Below are 20,487 nucleotides of genomic sequence, written 5' to 3' on the forward strand. Positions count from 1 at the left end.
ATGGAACCTGCTTAAGATTCTCCCTCTCCTGCCCATCCCTCTCTCTTAAAAAAAAAATGATTGTATTTTACAAATGGACTCTACTTCATCCAGTTGAATTTTCCATAAAGATCATGCAAATTAGGTCAGTTACATTCCCTTATGGTCAAAATTGGGAAACATATGTGTGTATGTAAATACTTTAAGTAAATAATTTAAAAAAACACACAGAAACACAATCCAAAGAACTAGATAAATACTTGCACTTTAAAAACTTGCCAGTTTTGAAATGTCAATAGTATGTCATTGTATGGAACTTGTGCTATATGATGATCACTCTAATTAGGTCAGAAGAGACCCAATAGGCACTGATTGTATTATGTTAATTTTCTGTACAGTGACTGCCATATAAAATATTAAACTAACATGGCACATTTACATAAACTTTAGCTCAGTCACTTTCAATATACCATTTGGAATTCATCATTCCCAAATGAGTAAACTTTGAAAATAGGAATCCTCCAAGCTCCCAGACTTAACTAATTTGATTAGTGAGCTAGGCTATGAATGGCCATTTTACATCTTTAAACATCTTTGCACATAGAATTTCGTAAAAACTTAAGAGCCTCTTCTTTAGGAGCTAAAGATCTTTAGAAAGTAAAGTGTTGACTCTTGTGCACTATGTTAACTCTTACAGGATCCTAAGGCTCTAGACCTAGACCACGTAACTTAACAAGCCAAATTTTAAATGTTCATTTTAATTAGCTAGAACACAATTTCGTGGTTAATGGAAACAAAACAATGATTCTTTTTCACTGGTATTATAGCATGGAAGAAATCTTTTTGGAAGTGAGGTAAGAATTTAAAATTTTGTTAATTTTTTAAAAGATTTTTATTCATTTATTTGAGAGACAGAATAAGAGAGCAAGCACAAGTGGGGGAGGGACAGGGACACATTTCCCACTGGGCAGGGGGCCCAACACAGGTTTCAAAGTGAAGATTGAACCCAGGACCCTGGGATCATGACCTGAACCAGGCAGGTGCCCCCACTAATTATATTTTTAATAATTATCTTCTTCAATTTCTAGAAAATGAGGAAACAAATTCCATATTGGTATGTGGGTACTCTCCTGATCCCAGACCATCTGATGAACTTCTATTCATCTTCCAAAATTTAGTTCAAGATATACAACCTCTGTGAAGATTTTCTTGATCAATCTCTCACTCCCTCTCCCCCTTCAACTTTCTTTCTGGGAAAGACAGTCCCTCATTCCTTTATCTTCCTACATGTTACTTGCTTTTAAAAATTAAATAGAGTACAAATTCAATTTGAATCAGCGAGATCTTATAAAATATCAAATGAAAATTGGTATAAATCCTGTTAGTGCTAAAAAATAAAGTATTTTTAAAACTTTAAGATGTGCTGAGTAATTACCATACTTTCAGAGTTATAAAATATTGTAAGGGAGAAAATCCTATTTAACTTGGGGAAAACGAGTCAACATTTCCATATACACCTCCTCCAAATTAAGGTAGTTTGTGTACTTTATACACATGCATGCACGTGTGTGTCAGTGTGTTTGTATAGTGTTGGTGTGTTTTTCTTGGTTGAAGGGAAGAGATAGGGCCACATGATTGCCTTATAGTTTTTTAATGTGTGTGATGTATGTGTTTCTATGTGTGTGTGTGTGTGTGTGTATGTTTGTACAGGTTTAAATGTAAGGTAAATATGGTGCAGTAGAAAATTACTGAACTTAAAGTCAGGTATCCCAGGTTTTAATCAATCATCTTGATCCTCATACTTTTTTCTTAGGCCTGTGACTTAACTTCTGTGGTCTTCCCTTACTTCTACCTTTAAACTGTGAAAGTTAACAAGCTTCCATCAAACTGGTCTTAAAATAGAAACTAACATATACTTTTTGTAAATTATTCTTAAATGTGTATATTTACCTCACTAATTAAAGCACTTTTGACCTGAAATACATAGCTAAGGTCAGTTTCGCTTACATTGCAGCATTGATATTCTAATTATATTAGTCTATCTAGCAATCAAATTAGCATCCAGATGTTATAACTCCCAGTTATAGTAAGAACCCTATAAACTCCTCTCAACAGTTTACACGCCACCTGAAACAAAATATGATGAGTGAGAAAGGACACTGTCTTCAATTATCATTAACTTGCTACAGTAACAGGCCTATCAAATAATCTATTTTCCTTATGTTTGCATGATCTTATTTACAAGCTTAAATGTATTTCTAGTTTTATATGTGTAAGTTTAAGTACATCACTCATAAAATTATATGTTTCAGTACAGTAAAATTTAATGATTCCAGACTGTACAGAAATGCATCTTAAAAAGATACTAAAAAATCAATTTCTATATAGTTTACCTTGTCCTAAAATAGGCCTATTTAACATGTGCTTCAAAATCTGAATTCTAAACCAATACATAAAATTTGTCCTTAAAATTGTGCATCTTGTTCATTGTCAATTATGGCAAACCAAATTATGTTTAAGGAGTATAAAAATACTATCTTTTAAAATATATGCCCTTGGATATAAACCCAGCGATTTAATATTTTTAAGCTATAAATGCTAGAAACCTCCATGAGTTATCTGGCATTGATATTAATCTTTGTACCTCCAGGATAGCTGAGTGCACTGAACTAAATGAAACTCCTGCAAAATTTTGTTTCTGTGCAAAAAGTAAAACTTAACTAAAATATTTAGCATCTGGTAGATAAAAATGACTAAAATAATCTTATTTATTTGGTAATGGATTTTAACCATTTAAAAATACTTTGGTAATACTTGTTTCTAAAACATGATAGGGCTCCAAAGAAGTCACTTTCACATCTTCTGTTAGTAGAACTTCCAGGAAAACATACCTTAAAAATTAAGGAAATTCACCAAATTCTAAGATGTCAGAATCAGCTATATTAGAGGAATTAGTTTTAAAGCCAAGGAGCATGCAAGTATGTGGACAAAAATTGCATGACCCAGAGGATTGGAAATAAAATGTTGCTAAGCCACAGATGCCTAGAGCCTATTTTTCATTTTCAGTAAATTGAAAGTCCCTTTGAAACACAGTTCTGTGCAAGAAAATCACCTTAACACAGGTTAATAGAAATATTCTCTTAAGTGATAGATGAAATCTTGTCATATAATAAATCTATGATCATACAATGTAATATGCTCAAGTGGAAAACTCTGAGTCATTTATTTTAAAATCAAATTTGATGTTTACTTAAAATGATGAAACCAAAAAGAAGAGCTGTGTAAGACCCTGGGAGAAATAAATGTGGGTCACTAGAGGGCGCACACTCCCTTTCACAGCTTGTCTGGTCTTCAATTTGGCTTCTCTTTTATTTTCTTATCTACATAACGATAACATGGTGACAAATGGATTTTTCATGGGAGTTCTCTTACAGAAAAACATAAAATGTCCAAAGATATAGATAAAATGATGTAAGAAGAACATGTTAGTAAGACACCCTCAGATGCACAGTTAAAATGTCTTCAGCCATCTTAATACACACACTAAAGTATCTTAAAGTCTTAATACCAAGATTCCCTTAAGAAAGCGTCTTTAATTCAGGGAGACACACTTAATCCAAATAATAAAGCAGCATTTTCTGGACTTTGTAACACAGTAGTTTCTTCCCAGTTCATTAATTTGACCTCATTTTTGAACATTTAGGAAAGGGTAGACACTCATATTCTATAAATCTGCCTATAATTACATTCCTGTATATTTAGATGTTAGTTTTACATTCAATCACACTCAAAGGAAAAAAGGAAACTAGCATTTTAAGCATCTTGTTCATGTCACATACTTTCATAAAGAAAAAAATTCATCTCCCATGATAATAGTTTACCTTATAATCTTCATTTCATAGATAGACCATGAACCGAGAAACCTCCTTTACTTTCAACACACAATGAAGCATTGAGTTAAGATTCAAAACCAGGTCTGTCTAAATCCAAAGATTTCCACTACACTACACTTTTCCTTTGTTCCAAAATGAAAAGAAAACCTATATTTTTTGTTCATATGAAGGAAAAGTCAATACACATTTCCTTTTTGTTGCTATATAGTAAAGTCTGGTAGTTACTACTGTGCTTTTTAAAAATTTTATTGGAGTCTCTAACACTAGGACATTAATTCTAAACACTTTCATTAACCTTAAGTATGATCCTTAGCTGCACAACTGATACCCCCATGGCATTATTAAATCACTGTCATTCCTAGTTTATTTTTACTTTGGAATCATCCTTAATTTCCTAAAATCCACAAATTTCCAATCTGTTGATATGTTCTCTGATATTAGAACTAATATCAAACACAGATGACAAAGGTTATTATTCATGACACATAATGAGGTTAAGACAATGGTTAACACTTGAAGTCTTGCATTTGGGAAAAGCCTTCAATTACTAGGATCCCCATATGTGGCTTGATGCTAAAAAGACATGTAACTTTGAGACAATGTTTCTTTTAACTGAAAAAGACCTCTGTATTTAAAGACAGCCAAATGCTTCAACAGGACCCAAGAGTCTATGAGACTTCAGGATGTAGAACTATCATAATCTAGGATAAGTACACAGTTTTCATACACAGACCTCAACAAATTCTTAAACAGTCTCAGTAATACTTTTAATTTCAGCTAAATGATGAAATCACCTTTAACTTCTCATTAAAAGACAGCATGATAGAGTTTAAGATTACAGCATCCTGTGCTAGATGCCTGGGTTCGAATCTAGACTAAACTGCTCCCTATAAACTGTGCAAGTAGAAGCAAGTCACCTGACCTTTCTGTGCCTCATTTTTCCCACTGGCAAAAAGGGGGAAATAATAATAAAATATTATTTAAAAAATAATAACAATAAAAATATTATTTTATTAAAATATGCTGTTTAATGTTTAAATATGTTAATACGTGGAAAATATGTAGAAGAGTGCCTGACATGTGGTAGAAGCTATATTTGTGTCAGCTACCATGATTACTGCCTTCCACGACTCTTTCTTACTGGGTTGAAGCCAGCCCAGTGCTACTTTTCACATTATCTGTTGAGGGTAGAGATGTTTGTCATAGAGTTTTGTCAATAACTGGCAAATTATAAGCTATTACTGTAACCACAAAAATAAAAACTGCATCCATATCTTAGCTGTTGTAAATAATGCTGCAATAAGCATAGGGGTGCAGATATCTTTTCTAATTTATGTTTTTGTTTTCTCAGGTAAACACCCAGTAGTGGAATTACTGGATAATGTGGTAATTCTATTTTTAATTTTCTGAGGAACCTCCATACTTTTTTCCACAGTGGCTGCTGTCCCAGTTTACATTCCCACCAACAGCATGTGAGGGTTCCTTTTTCTCCACATTTTTCTCAACACTTGTTATTTCTTTTTTATTATTATTTCAGCCCTTATGACAGGGATTAGGTGATATCTCACTGTGCTTTGATTTGCATTTCCCTGATGATGAGTGTCCCACCGATAGACAAGTACATAAGGAATATGTGATATATATATATATAGATAGATAGATATATAGATGCAATGGAATATTATACAGCTATGGAAAAGGATGAGATCGTGCCATGTGCAACTACATGGATGAATTTAGAGGGTATTCAGCTAAGTGAAATAAGTCAGACTGAGAATGCCAAATACCATATGATTTCACTCAAATGTGGAAACTAAAAATGAAACAAATGAATAAACAAACATAAGGTATATAGCCAATGATATTGTAATAGCATAGTATAGTAATAGCTGGTAACTACACTTGTGGTGAACAGAGCACATAGAGAAGTTGAGTCACTATGATGTACACCTGAAATTAATATAACATTGTATGTCAACTAGATTCAAATTTAAAAAAATTAAACTGCAAAGAAAACTAAAACAAAGAGAATAAAACCAATAAATAAAAATCATCAACAGCACAATAATCTCATCTCTTGCACCCCTTATTGCAGGAAAAGGCAAACTATGGACCATAGGACAAATTTGGCTCACCATTTAGTTTTGTAAATAAAGTTTAATTGGAATATAGACATATTCATTTACGTATTGTTTATGGCTGCTTTCTCACTATAGCAGAAGAGTACGTGCAAAAGAAACTACATTATACTCAATGTCTAAAATAGTTTCTGACTCTTTATAGAGGGCAAGCTCTCCCTGCTCTACAGAATAAAGTTGAGATGGTCTATCTCTCCCAACACTCAGGGAGGGTCAAAATAGTGTGATTCATAGTAGCTATATTGCTTTGCTCTCTTGCAAAAATATACGTTGGCTCACCATGACCAGATTAAAGTCTATATTCCTTAGTCTGGCAATGAGTTCCTTTTTTATAGTGAATTCAACCTACCTTTTCAACCTCGTTCCTTACTTCCCTTTTTCCAATACCTCCTACTTGTGCTTTAGGCAAACAGAAACACAACCCTGTGTAAGTGCCAATTGTATACAAGCTTATATGACAGCCTGTATTTGAATCATCCTTTCCCTTTACCTTGAGTCTACATGTCCCTATCCTTTAAATGTCTACACATATGCTAATTTCCCTGGGCTTTTCATGTTCAACTCCAAGCAGGAAGCAAACTTTTCTTCCTTACAACTTTTCTAATAATATATTGGTTTTTCTTCATGACATAGCTTATACTACAGTACAAACTTCTTGAGGGAAGGATTAAGTATAGTTCACAGATACAGCAATTGGAGTGACTGATAAATCATAGCAATTGATTAGATATTAGTTGAAGGAATATGGAAATTAGCAAGAAAACTAACTTTGCTGTCACTATATTCTTGAAACACAGTGGACTCATACTGTCTACAGGAGTGTTCAAAGAACCCCTCCACACATTGGATGGTGCCTCGGACCCTGTGGGAGGCAATTTAAACTTTAAATACTCTCAGTGTGAAAGCTCGCTGAGTTTAAAGGACTTCAACATGCTTTTATGTTGTGGGTCTTTAAAGTTTAAATAACTTCCAGTCAAGGTTCAGAAACTATCTAGTGCAATGCAGAAAGCCATTTAAATCTGGCATGTACTTACTGCCCCACTGCCACTTCCCTGGCATCATGAGTTGTTTCAATCCAACTATTTCTTTTAGTGAGCATCTCTATGAACTTTAGTTAAAACACAAAGGAGGACTTACTGCTCTACCCAAAGCCAGGATCTTAGTTAGCTCAGGCCAATGTAACGAGATAACACACTGAGTGACTGAAACAACAGAAATTTCTTTTCTCAGAGCTCTGGAAGCTAGAAGTTCAAGATCAAAGTCCTAGCATGTCACTTTCTGGTGAGAGATCTCTTTCTTCCTGGCTTATAGATAGTCATCTTGACATGCTGTCATCACATAGCAGGAAGAAAGAGAGCAAGCTCTCCAGTGCCCCTTCTTAGAAGGGTACTAATCTCATTATGAGGGCCCCGCCCTCATCATCTCATCCAAACTTGATTATCTCCCAAACACTTCATTTCCAAATGCCATCAAATTGAAGTCAGGGCTTCACTACATGAAATGTGGGGGGACACAGTTCAGTCCATAAGAGCTAGTTGTAATTTTATCTGTGTGTGGTGGCATAATGTATACTGATATATAGTTAGAAGCTCCTGACCAGGGAAGTCATAAGAATAAGAATATTCTCAGAAGATGTTGGAACAAGAATATTTTCCACTGTAACACAAATGTAATAATGGGAAGATAACTGTTCTAAATTAGTAATTGGAAATTCAGCCTTCTCCTGGGAAAAGGAAGTACATTTTTACCCAATCAACAAGAGAGGCACGCATCATAAAATTTCTACCATGTGAGGACAAACAGGGAAAGTCATATAAATTCCACTTCAGAGATGAAGAAATAGATACTGAATGAGGTTCAGTGACTTTCTTTAGTCATATAGCTTGTGAGTGCAAGATCCAAGGCCAGAACCAACCTGGGCAGTCACAGGCCCATCTGCTCTCAGAGCTACTCACCACACATCTCTTGTCCTGTCTGAATCTGAGGGACATCCATTTCCCACAACTGCTTGTCCTCTGGCTTCTAGTTAGATTTCTCCAGTTGAAGGTACTGGCAGAATACTTGAGGAGGGAAGGAATTTGGGAGGATGTCAAGGAAGTTTTCCTTTGTACTCTACTTTTGGAAGCATTTCTAAAGCAGCCAGGTCTCCACTGTGGCTTTAGCTTCCTCTAGATGGCCCCTCCCTCCATTGGTCCAAACTTCTGCCCCACAGCCCTGACTGTTGGAAGGCTCCAGCTTTGGGGCTCTGGGAACAACCCCTCTTTGCATTATTCCTGGAGCTCTATGGATATTAGAGCTTCCTGATGTTGCTAGTGTTTGGAGTTGCCTCACTATCCTGGGTGCTTCCCAGGCTTCTACCACCTTCTTGACCAATTCCCTGTATTAGGTCTCTGCTCTTTGAAATGTTGAGAATATTTCTGTTTTCCTGATAAGACTCTGACAAAATACCCATTAAATATCCCATGAATATTTAGTGAATACCTGTGACATGCTGACCTCTAGGTCATACCCTGTAGGTCTAGAATTGAAAATAAAGGGCTCCTGGCCTCAAGGAGCTCAGTGAACATAAAGATATGCAAAACCAAAATCATTACAGTGAAATGCTGCAAGTTTTTTAATGCAAGTGCTAGCAAGGCTGAGAAATGCCTGGGAGGTTGGGTTACCAGAGCAACAAGGTAGTTAGCTGGGGGGCAAGGAATGTGAGAGTGGGCAAAGGGAAAAGCATGAAGAGAATCTTAGGTAGAGAGAATGGTAGGTGCAAAGAAACAGAAGCTTGAAGGAATATTAGAGCTTCGGAAATCAGAGAGTGGTTAATTAAGGCTGAGCAGAGGGCAGTGTCAGTCAAAATGCAGTTTGGGGCCCATCTGTGAACTATTTGTTCGTAGTCTGTGACAAGAAAAGTCACCAGAGTATAAATCCACTAAGTCACTATGCGTACTATGTCATCTGATTTCTTTTTAATTGCAAAACTTTCTGGACAAAGGAAGCAGTGCCCTGATTTATATTCTAGCCCAAGCTCCTTATCTCATGGTGCCTTGGTGATGCACAGTTTACAGACTATTTTGAGGAGCACTGGCATACAAAGAAATGGGCAAGGCAAAGGGAGTGAAGCCAGAGAGTTAGGCAGCACAAGATCAGAAAGGAGTTTTTGTGCTGTGCATCTCAGGAATTATGGGCCAAGGAATGATCTAATTAAAACTGCATTTTACGATAGTCCCAGAAGGCTGTGATGTGTATGAATAAGAAGAGAGAAAGCAGAGGAATCCAGTTAAGAATTTCATGCAGAAAATCATGAGAAACTAAAGTCGGATGAAGATAGCCTGGATATAAAGGAAGGGGCAAAGTGAAGAGAATTTAGGCATATGAGGAGGAATTTCCTATGGTGGCAGATATCAGGACCACTGTGAATGGCTGCTCCAGCTGTTCACTGCACAATTCCAGAAGGGTGCTGCTCTTAGAAACTATGACATGAATAGTGTTCTCTAAAGTTGTGCAGTCTAACTGCGGAACTACATCTGAAACTTCTGCAAGAAGTCCAGGTGCAAATGCCCAATAAACACTTGGATCACACAGCTGTGAACATCAGGAGGGAGGGCAAACTAGAGATTTTCATTTGTACATCATCAGATATAGATGGCCGATGGAGACAAGCCTATACATGACACTGCCTGGGGAAAGAATGCATTATGAGAAGAAAATGATACCAAAAAGTGAATCTTGTGGAGACTATTAAAGAGATAAGAGCAGGAGACTGAGAAGCCATAGTCAGAAAGCGAGGAGGAGAAAAAACACAGGAGGGAAAAATGTCCTAGAAACCAAGGGAGAGGAAAAATTTCAAGAGGGGACTAATCATCATCACTGTCAAGCACAGCACAAAGGTCAAAAAGGACAAGAACTGAAGAGTGACCTTTGGAGCCAGCAATTAAGGAATCTCTCTGGTGACCCTGCTGAGAGCAGTTTCAGGGCTCCATGTAGACTACTCCAGCTTCGGGGCTGTATTAGAGGTAGTTCAAGGTAGTTCAGATCTTCTGATTAAAATCATCCTTTCTTGGCACTCAGCTATGGTTCTTCTTTCAGATGAATAAATAATAACATGACTACCATTTTCTTCACTCAGGGGACAAGTAAAACTGCATGTCACAGCTCTCGGAATATGGCCCTGTCTTTCTCCCTGTTGGCATCACTCTATGACTTGCATTCTCTAAGAGCACATTTTCATGCTGCTGCTGCAGCTAGACAGTCAGAACTATGTGTACTATCTCATAGGACCAGTTTCCATTATAGTATGTTTCAGTTCATAACATGTATCAGGCATCTACCCCATAGAAGAGCCCATACCAGCTAAGGAGTAAGATAAGGACCCTGGTCTGGGGCAGTTTTGAGTTGAGTGGGTAAAAGAGACATATGAATAGATCATTTCAATATAAAGCAATAGAGGTGTCACAGGATGGAATGGGAACATGACTTAGCCCAACTGGGAGTTGATGGCCTCTATCACTGAGGTTGCTTTGGGAAAAAAGAAGCAAGAGTCAGGTTATAGCTGAGATGATGCTCTAGTGCACTGATCTACAAAATGTGGGCCCTAAACCAGAAGTATCAGCATGACCTGGGAACCTGTTGGGAATTAAGACTGTCAGGCACCACTCTAGACCTACTGAAACCAACTCTGGTAGAAGCAAGTAAGTTCTCATTTCATAAGCCCTCCAGATGATTCTGATAGATGCTAATATAATATGAGAACCACTGCTTTTGTGCAAGGATCCTCAAACTTTATGGCTTAGCAGAATGACCTGGAAGCTTGTAAAAGATTCCTAAGTCTACCTGGAGAGTTTCTGATTCAGCAAGGTTGGGGTGCCCCCCCAATCCACATTTCTAATATGTTCCCAGGTGATGCTACTGTTTAATGCATAGCACTAAGAATGTCACTGTTTTAAGTGTTCTCTGGTCATTTTGTATGCCTTTACGATTCACATCCCTACATTCTCCAAAACATACTTAATGACTTATATGGCAAAATAATTTTAAGAATCTAAAATAGGTGGTTATCTTTTGGAATATCTGAAGGCAACCTGTAAGATTTCTATTCTTCACCAAAAACAGTTTCTAAACTGAAATTTGAGTTTATGACCAAGGTCATTTGACTAATACATAAAAAAGAAGCAGGGGATCCCTGGGTGGCGCAGTGGTTTGGCGCCTGCCTTTGGCCCGGGGCGCGATCCTGGAGACCCGGGATCGAGTCCCACGTCGGGCTCCCAGTGCATGGAGCCTGCTTCTCCCTCTGCCTGTGTCTCTGCCTCTCTCTCTCTCTCTCTCTCTCTCTCTCTCTCTCTCTCTGTGACTGTCATAAATAAAAAAAATTAAAAAATTAAAAAAAAAGCAGGTCATTGCAACTATAACACTGGAATAGAAATTAGGAAACTCAGCACTTGTCCTTATTCTGCAACTGAAAGCATGTTATTTAACCTTTCCAGATTTCAATTAACCTGTAACTGTAGACAAGTCTACAGTCTCATCTCCTTAGATAAAAGATGCAAAGTTTCATTTTTCTGGGCTGTGCCAAGGGGCAAAAATGTTATTGCTGAGACCAATATGCTTAGTACTTTAGGATCAACTTATCATATAGAAAAATTTTTAAAAGTTAGCTTAGACATATTAATCATCTTAATAGATTCTTGAGGGCAGCCTCGGTGGCTCAGCGGTCTAGCGCCGCCTTCAGCCTCGGGCCTGGTCCTGGAGTCCTGGGATGGAGTCCCACGTCGGGCTCCCTGCATGGAGCCTGCTTCTCCCTCTGCCTGTGTCTCTGCCTCTCTCTCTATCTCTCTGTGTCTGTCATGAATAAATAAATAAAATCTTTAAAAATAAATAAATAAATAAATAGATTCTTGAAACGAAATAAAATGTTTTAGTTTACTACTTCCTGATTATAATTTGGGAATCAAAGTGAAACTAACACAGAAATATTTTAGGCAATGATCTTATAAAACTGTAGAAAGAGTCTTTTGTTTATTAGGAAGAGTCTAACACTTATCTAACTTCCTCCCAACTATGTGACAAAAATTAATATCAGTCCACAGACATAAAAAGAAAGAAATCACAAAAACGATTAAGCTAAAAAGTAAAAAATAAAATAATAATGCAGATGTGCAATTGCCCAGGCAATGAATGTATTCTGCTATTTGGTAAGCATGCAAGAAACAGAGAAAGCAAACTTCACACTCCGCCTAACTTAGCCAGGAGAAGACAAAAAAACTAAGTGAATTTAGGTATTTCTAAATGTCTCTATACTTCCCTTCAGGTCAAAGATACTCATTTATTAACACTATACTTGGGGAAATTATCTTTATTGAGATGGCATTTACTTAAAAAAAGATTCAATTTGCCATTGGTTTCACCTGGTTGATACAAAAATGTAAATGAAAGCTGTTGTGAAAGTCTCTTAAAATAACTGCTACATGATTAGGAACTAATCTCCTCAATAAATTCCAATTAACTAGATAATAGATCTAGTTTTAACATAGTCTGAGTTCCATACTCTGATAATTACCTATATGTAAAATAATATCGCTGAACTGCAGAGATAAATTACTGTTAAAAATAATTACCCTGTGACCCAAGATCATTAACGTTTTTGTATATCTTAGTGTAAAGAAGACAATTTATGCAGTAAACACAACAAAAGTAGAAACTATAATTATTAAGGAATCAACTAAACACATCTTAGATATTTAAAAAAAGTAGTGTGGTACAAAGCCGAATTTTAAATCCCTTAATAGTTTTGAGTAAAAAATGGTATCCTAATAGGCAAAGATAGAATTACTAAAGATTATTAAAATGTTCATTTGCTTCTTATTAAGAACAATTCCATGAAGAACTAGGCAAAATTCTTAAGTGCAAATATTGGAATATAAAATTTTAGTTATCTCAATTAATTGAACTATATTATTCACTCTTTCAATAAATATTCATTGATTATCATATGCATGGTACTATTTATAAAATCTAAGTAAAATATAAAGAAGGAAAATAACAGGACTTATTTGTTGTAATTAGTGATGAGAAAAATTTGTGTGGGTGACTTTAAGGCATATAGCAAAAGAATGTAATATAAAGGCGCATAGGTGGCTCAATCGGTTGAGCCGCCGGCTCATGATTTCAGCTCAGGTCATGCTCTCAGGGTCTTCGGATGGTCTCAAGTCAGCCTCCATACTCAGTGGGAAGTCTGCTCAGGGATTCTTTCTCTCCCTTTCTCTCTGCCCCTCGCCCCATGTTCACATGCATCAGTGTTTTCTCTCTCTCTAAAATAAATAAATCTTAATTTTAAAAAAATGATGTAATTTACTGGCTGAAGTGGAAAGATTCTGGGGAAGCTAGAAATAAAATTGCAGGGACAATAATATTGAATATCATAATAAGTGATTTGTGCTTTATTCAGGGAGCAATTGGAGTTATGAGGACCTCAAGTCTGTAAGGTCAGCATAAAAGCCACATTTTATGGGTATCTAGGTAGCTCAGTTGGTTACTTGTCTGCCTTTGGCACATGTCATGACCTCAGGTCCTAGGATCGAGCCCCATATGGGGCTCCCTACTCATTGGGAGTCGGCTTCTCCCTCTCTGCCTCTCCCTCTGGGTTCATGCTCTAAGTAACTAAAGAACATCTTTTTCTTAAAAAGCCACATATATACATTAATTTGAAGTGGATTAATCAGAAAGGGGCCAAGTCTCACCACATGGAGGTATATGGCTTAGGTTATGGAGTTACCAGTTAAAATGACTGGGAGGCAAATGACTGAAATGGTTATGTGCCCAATAATATAATGCAATAATAATAAATAAGGGCAAGGTTAAAGAGCAGAGACTAACAGAGAAATCGGGTGGTAAATTCCATTTTGAAGAGGAAGTGGAGAAGGTAATTTGTTGTTATATTCTTCACCTTTGAGATGATGTTATTATTATGGAATCTTTTTTCACCTAGAGCATATAATCACCATTTCCATTCTCCCACCATTACCACCTCCACCATCATCACCACCTAGACTATCACTGCCTCCACCACCATCTCTACCATGTCTATCACTTCCACTACATCTACTATGAATGTCCATGTGCATCATAACCAAACGACATGAAAGCAGCTATTGTATTTACTGAATTCTTAACACCTTACATACACTATGTTAAATGCTTCCTACTTAATCCTCACAGTTAGTATTTTATAAAATGAGGATAGTGAATCTGAGGCATAGGTATTGGGTAATTTGCCTGAGATCATAAGCTAGTAGCTAAAACAGGCAGGTTTCAAACTTGAGTATTTCTGATTCTAACGTCCACATTTTCTCCAATATTTGCCACTCCTTTAGACACACAGGCAACAAGTTATACTAAGTTAAATATCTGTACAATGTATGAGTAACTAGGTTAAACAGAGGCAACAGCTGTTTGCATTTGATTAAAAAAACTGAAGCACTGACTAGATGCACAAGTAGAAGTACATAGTTTTAAAGATACAAACATGAAATTTGAGAGAGAGAGAGTCAGATATGGAACTGTAAGTATGATCTAGGAGTCATTCACTTAGAGCCAGACCTGAATCAATGTAAGGAAGCTTTTCAAATAAAGAAATTGAAAAAGGCAAAGACCATAAATTTATGAGATACTAACACAGTAATTAGGCAAAAGATCCCAGATCTTTTAGTAAGAAAATGAATCTGTTGTAGGGACAGAACCAGTAGTGTGTCAGAAAAGCTGAAAAAATAGATCATTTTTAAGAGATAAGCATTTACTAGATTGTCATGACTACAGTCTTCACAGTCAAATGCTAGTAGTTCTCACATGGAACACTTGCTACCATGAGGCTTTCACTCAAGTTTGTACGATGCCTCTTGAACAATTACAATATTTTAACCAGATTCCAGCCTGCAGACAATGATCAGTCACTGAATTTGTCTTTGCTGTTCACCTTGTGTTTTGTTCAGTACAAATTTATCAATCTAGAGTCTTACATCAAGTATACAAGTTATACTGTCCAAATGTGGACATACTTGAGAGTGAAAATTGCTATTATATATAATTATGATGTCATGAAAGGTATAAGATAGAATGGATTCCAGGAAACCACAATAGAAGATCACCTTAGTCATATATGTACTGAAGAAACAGTTCAGTACCCAGTCTAGGTTCTGGAGTAGGCTACCTCAGTTGAAATCTTGGCTCAGGCACCCCATAGCTATGCATAATAGTAATAATAGCCATACTTATCTTGTAGGGTAATCTAGAAGAATAAACATGCTATGCAGATAAAGCATTTAATCTAGTGCTGAGCATATCATAAAACCATCAATAAGTGTTAGTTTATATTTAAGTAATATATCCTTTATGTTCTCAATTGGTCATCTCATTTCAGGCACTTACAAAAATTGCTGACAGCATATGCTGCAAACAGAATTTAGGAGACAAAATATTTCGCCACTACCATACTTTCCTGAAAACAAAAACTAATCAGAACACATTTTTCTTAAGCAAATACACTCTCCAGACACAAGCCAAGAATATGCTTGGCAGGAGCCAAGAGAGAGATTGACATGAATCAACTTGCTCTGCTAATATCTGTATTAGGAGAATCTTGAACATATCAGGAGGGTAAGACAACTGGGTTTCCATACTGTTCTCCTTGGGAAATAGGTGGAAAGCTGTTGGGTTGTTGCAAAGGATCCATAAATCCATGTCCCCCCAAGCACTGTCTGCAGACACATATTTAACATGATGTGAAATTAACACCCATGCTATTGGGTTAATAAAAAGCAGGTTCATTAGGAGCTTTATGGATTTATTTTTGCCATTATGTTTTTCTTCCATCAATGTTAAAATTTCAACTACTATCATGAGTAGAGTCCTTGAACATTGTTGCCCCAAATAGAATGCCAATACCTAAAGATTGAGAGAACCATTTGACTAGAACAGGGGTCAGAAAACTTCTTCAATGAAGAGCCAAATAGTAAATATTTTAGGCTTTGTGGGCCATGCAGTCTCTATGACAACTACCCAACCCTGCCTTTGTAATGTGAAAGCAACCACAGATGATATATAAATAAATGGCTGTGGCTATGCTTTGATAAAACCTTTATGGACACTGTCATCTGAATTTCATATAATTTTCACATGTCACAAAATATTTATCTTCTTTTATTTCCAACCATTTAAAAGTGTAAAAATGATTCTTAGCTCATGAGCCATACAAAAACTGGCACCAGGGTGGATTTAGTCTGCTGACTCTAGTTTGCTAACCACCGGATGAGAGAATTCATTCAGCCATGTAGATACAACCAGGGAGAAAAGCCTAGCAGTTCACTGCAGAATTATGAAAGCAGGTTGTAAATCACGGATTAAAAGAGAAGTACTGAAAGTCTCAAATAATATACTTGAGTAACTTCTCTAGGTGTTTTTTTTCCTTCGCCTAGAACATCTGACATGTTATTTTTAAGTATGTGTTCTTCTTCTCATACTTCTATACCCTTGTATACATAAATTCTAATGTCAAGTGCTCCATGCATTCCTGAACATATGCTGCTTAGAAACATAAGGCAGATTTTAATGATCTTTCTTAATCTTAGAATGCTAATGATTGGAATGAAAAAGAAATTGTACCTTTTCATGACTTTCATGCTAGTGTTGCATTTACGAAATTTTATTCTCATCATTTTAGTATAGCCACTGATGTACATAATACCTGACTTATCTATAATGTCTAGTTGAAAATATCCACAAAAAGAGGAGTTAAAATTCTAACACCTTCAAGATAAGACTTTAAAAATATCAAAGAACAGGAAATCTATTCTGTAATTACTCCTGATTTAGGATGTGCAGATTGAGACATTATGTTCTCGTAAACTAGCAGAATGGATCTCGTCTATTATAGGTGTACTTCTTCATGAAAATGTACTTTCCATTACTGGGGAAAAAAGACATTTAACACAAAAGTAGACACTGAACAAGTAGGCTCTTTATAAGAAAAAAAAAAAGAAAAGAAACTTTTGGGATAAAATAAGTCCATGGCAGTTCATCAAGTGTGGTTTCTTCTTTTAATCCAGAAAACAGTATTTCCATTGAGCATTCAGTTTTCATTGGGATGGTGAATCCCTGAGCTAATTTTAAAATTTATTTCACAATTTTCTGACTTAACTGACATTATAGGCACCTGAGGCTTCTAGAAATATTGTTTAAGTAAAAACACTGCCATCTAAACAGCTATAAATGAGTTTTCCCGCTTAACAGTGACTCTTTGCTTAAGGATAAAGCCATGAATAAGAGCCTCTCACCTTTTCCTAATTTCAGAATCCACGATAATCTGCCTCTTCTTCTGAGGGGGTGGTGGTGGCAGTTCCTCTTGGGCATGCTTTACCAAGATGTGTTCCCTCGTGGTCACCATAGTTACTGTTTCCATTACAGTTGTCTGTGTTAGTGATGGCTGAGTGGTGGTGACAGCCTGTGAAATCTGTGAGAGGTATTGAAACAGAGGTCACACACTTTTTGAAAGACTTCAGTAAAGACTGCTTGGAGTGGCAAAGGGAAATAATGAGAAACTGTTCCTGCTTGTTGGTAAATTGACCTTCAGATCAAAATAGCAGCATACTGAACCCAGATCAAATTGTTTTATCTGACTTAAGTTATGGTGACTTAAATCACAAAGGAAAGTAATCTCAAAATTGGAAGTACACTTAGTGTCTCTTCAATTTATTGGTTAAGCTATGGGAAGTAAAGGGGTGGAGGGCAAAGAAGCAAAACTTAGGGTGTCACTCTGACAGTTAATTAAACATGATGTTTAAAGTGCTTACTACATTAATGTCAATTTTACTAAAGTATCCCGGCACCAATTTCATTGCTTTGGTCGACTACAGATGGTCATTAGTGTGTTGAATGCCTCTTTGGTTATTATATATAGTAATTATAGTCCCTATATTTTTCAATAAAATCATTTGAACTTTAAAATAAGTGACTTTTTAATCTAATAAACACATTGTCATTTAAAATTACAATAAAAGGTTAACATAAATTGCCTATTAGTCCAGAAATACATTTGAGCTGAATGTTATTCAAAAGCTAAAAAGCACACCAGCCGTTAATTAATTTAATTAATGAGTAATGCGAAAGTATTTGAGTCTCCAAAGTTAGCATTAAAGATACTTCCTGGTTTAGAATCATGCTAACTTTGTGTTCACACTTTTAAGTTATCTTTTAAGCACAGATTATCACTCTTTGGAATTATGTGGTATATGTGCCCCAAATTGTGACAAGCCATCTCCTCAGTAAATGGGCATTACCAGCCTAGCTATAAAATAGTGAGACACCCTCCTTTCCTTCCTCAACCACCAACTCTCTGTTCACAGGCCTCCGGTTATTAGAAATGAATAGTAACCTGTTAAGATGTCAATCATCATCACCCTTCTAGTAATCCAAATCATTTGGATGGCCTATTTACAAAGAGACCAAAACAGGCCCACATCAGATCCACTTATAGGTACTTGATATGCATTGAGCCAGGGATCAGGTTGAGGTCAAGGTAACTTCAACTGAGTTTCCTGAACTTGCTGAGAGATACTGAAAGGGTGTGGGATAACCTCCATGCCTCACATATGACTGATTTCCTTCAATGGGAGGAAATCAGAGAAGCCTTGGGATTTTCTTACTGTAGCTTCCAAAGAGGCAACTGACCACGAAGTAATGAAATCTTTTGTTACGATGTCTTGTGTAAAAATTGCTTTTGACAAATACATTTTAGAAGTGCTACCCTTACATATGTCAAGGCCTTAGAGACTTCTATTTTGGTAGCCTCAATAGGACTTTTTTTTTTTCTTAAGGACATTAAGAGGTACTAACTCCAAGTGTCAAGCACTGGTTTTATCTTAAGATCTCCACAGATTCATTATTTAGAATCCATCATTGAACCTCAAACAATAATTATATAGTCCACTGACAACTTACACCAAAATGAAGGCAAAAGTAACACAGCTGTTAAAAATGCTTAAAATAGGGCAGCCCCAGTGGCCCAGCGGTTTGGTGCCACCTTGGGCCTGGAGTGTGATCCTGCAGACCCAGGATCGAGTCCCACGTCGGGCTCCCTGCATGGAGCCTGCTTCTCCCTCTGCCTGTGTCTCTGCCTCTCTCTCTCTCTCTGTGTGTGTGTCTGTCATGAATAAATAAATAAAGTATTTTTCAAAAAAAATGCTTAAAATATAACTTCAAACCTAACTGTACTCAACCCAAAATGATCATTATATGATGAAATTAAGTTTACCTTTAATTTAAAAAAATACAGTTGTTGATTCCAAGAGCATTTAATTTTATCAAAGTAATATGTTTTAAGCATGAGCAAATTTTTTTGCATACAATGATGGCTTGGAAAGAATACATTCCTGGGGAAAATTTTCTAATTTTTATGTGCAGGCACCAGAATGCAGAAATTCTGAAAATGCAAACATATTGTTTAGGGTTATATCTAATGTAATGAGAGATTTGTGCTACTGGATATTTAGCTGTGAAGTTAATTTCTGCAATATTATAATATTTCCTCATTGATACTTATGAAATTGGATAGATCGGCCCACGGAGAGTAAAGAGAAATGGCAGCATCATATACTATGAAAAAGCATTTAGGAATATATCAAACCTTCTAAGAAAGAAAAAAAACAGTAATTTTTAATAAAATAAAATAGCAAGACATAAATCTGTAATTGTTCTACACTATAATCATTACTATACCGTAATTGAAAATACTCCATTTCCTTTGGGATGGAAGAATAAAAAAAAGTTGTTCGTTGACCCTGTAACCATAGGATATAATTTATTATATATAAAAAATTAATAATTACTTTCAAAACCTACTGCATATAATCAGAATAAAAACCAAATGGTCGTGGGATGCCTGGGTGGCTTAGCAGTTGAGCATCTGCCTTCAGCTCAGGGCCCATTCCTAGAGTCCCAAATCGAGTCCCACATTGGGCTCCTTGTGGACAGCCTGCTTTTCCCCCTGCTTATGTCTCTGCCTCTCTCTCTCTCTGTCTCTGTCTCTAATAAATAAATAAAATCTTAGAAAAAAAAAAAACTGGGGCAGCCCCAGTGGCTCAGCAGTTTAGCGCTACCTTCAGTCCAGGGCATGATCCTGGAGACCCGGGATCGTGCCCCTCGTCAGGCTCCCTGCATGGAGCCTGCTTCTCCCTCTGCCTGTGTCTCTGCCTCTCTCTCTCTCTCTGTGTCTCTCATGAGTAAATAAACAAAATCTTAAAAAAAAAAACGAAATGGTCGTGTACTGAATTTCCTGATGACTCTGAGTTATTGACTGTAAACACTTAATTATGTGTTAGAATCATTAGAAATAGACAGGAGGGATTATGGAGGTCATATAGCATAACCTTCCACTTACTGTAGGATTTACTACTCCCAGAAGCAAACAACTCCTTCTAGAATATGGCAGCCAATTTTCCAAT

General features: G+C 36.5%; 1 protein-coding gene across 6 annotated transcripts in view; it reads right to left on the bottom strand.

Annotated features, from left to right (window-relative positions):
- DMD (dystrophin) overlaps window positions 1–20,487 on the bottom strand; it is a 2,039,779-nt gene that overhangs the window by 1,372,114 nt on the left and 647,178 nt on the right. For all 6 annotated transcript variants that reach the window (XM_055339022.1, XM_055339018.1, XM_055339021.1 and 3 more), the window contains one exon: window positions 17,323–17,498. In XM_055339022.1, the coding sequence (XP_055194997.1) occupies window positions 17,323–17,498 (176 nt within the window). The remainder of the gene's footprint in view (window positions 1–17,322; window positions 17,499–20,487) is intronic.

Source organism: Nyctereutes procyonoides, unplaced genomic scaffold (assembly GCF_905146905.1).
Source record: "Nyctereutes procyonoides isolate TBG_1078 unplaced genomic scaffold, NYPRO_anot_genome, whole genome shotgun sequence".
NCBI lineage: Eukaryota > Metazoa > Chordata > Mammalia > Carnivora > Canidae > Nyctereutes > Nyctereutes procyonoides.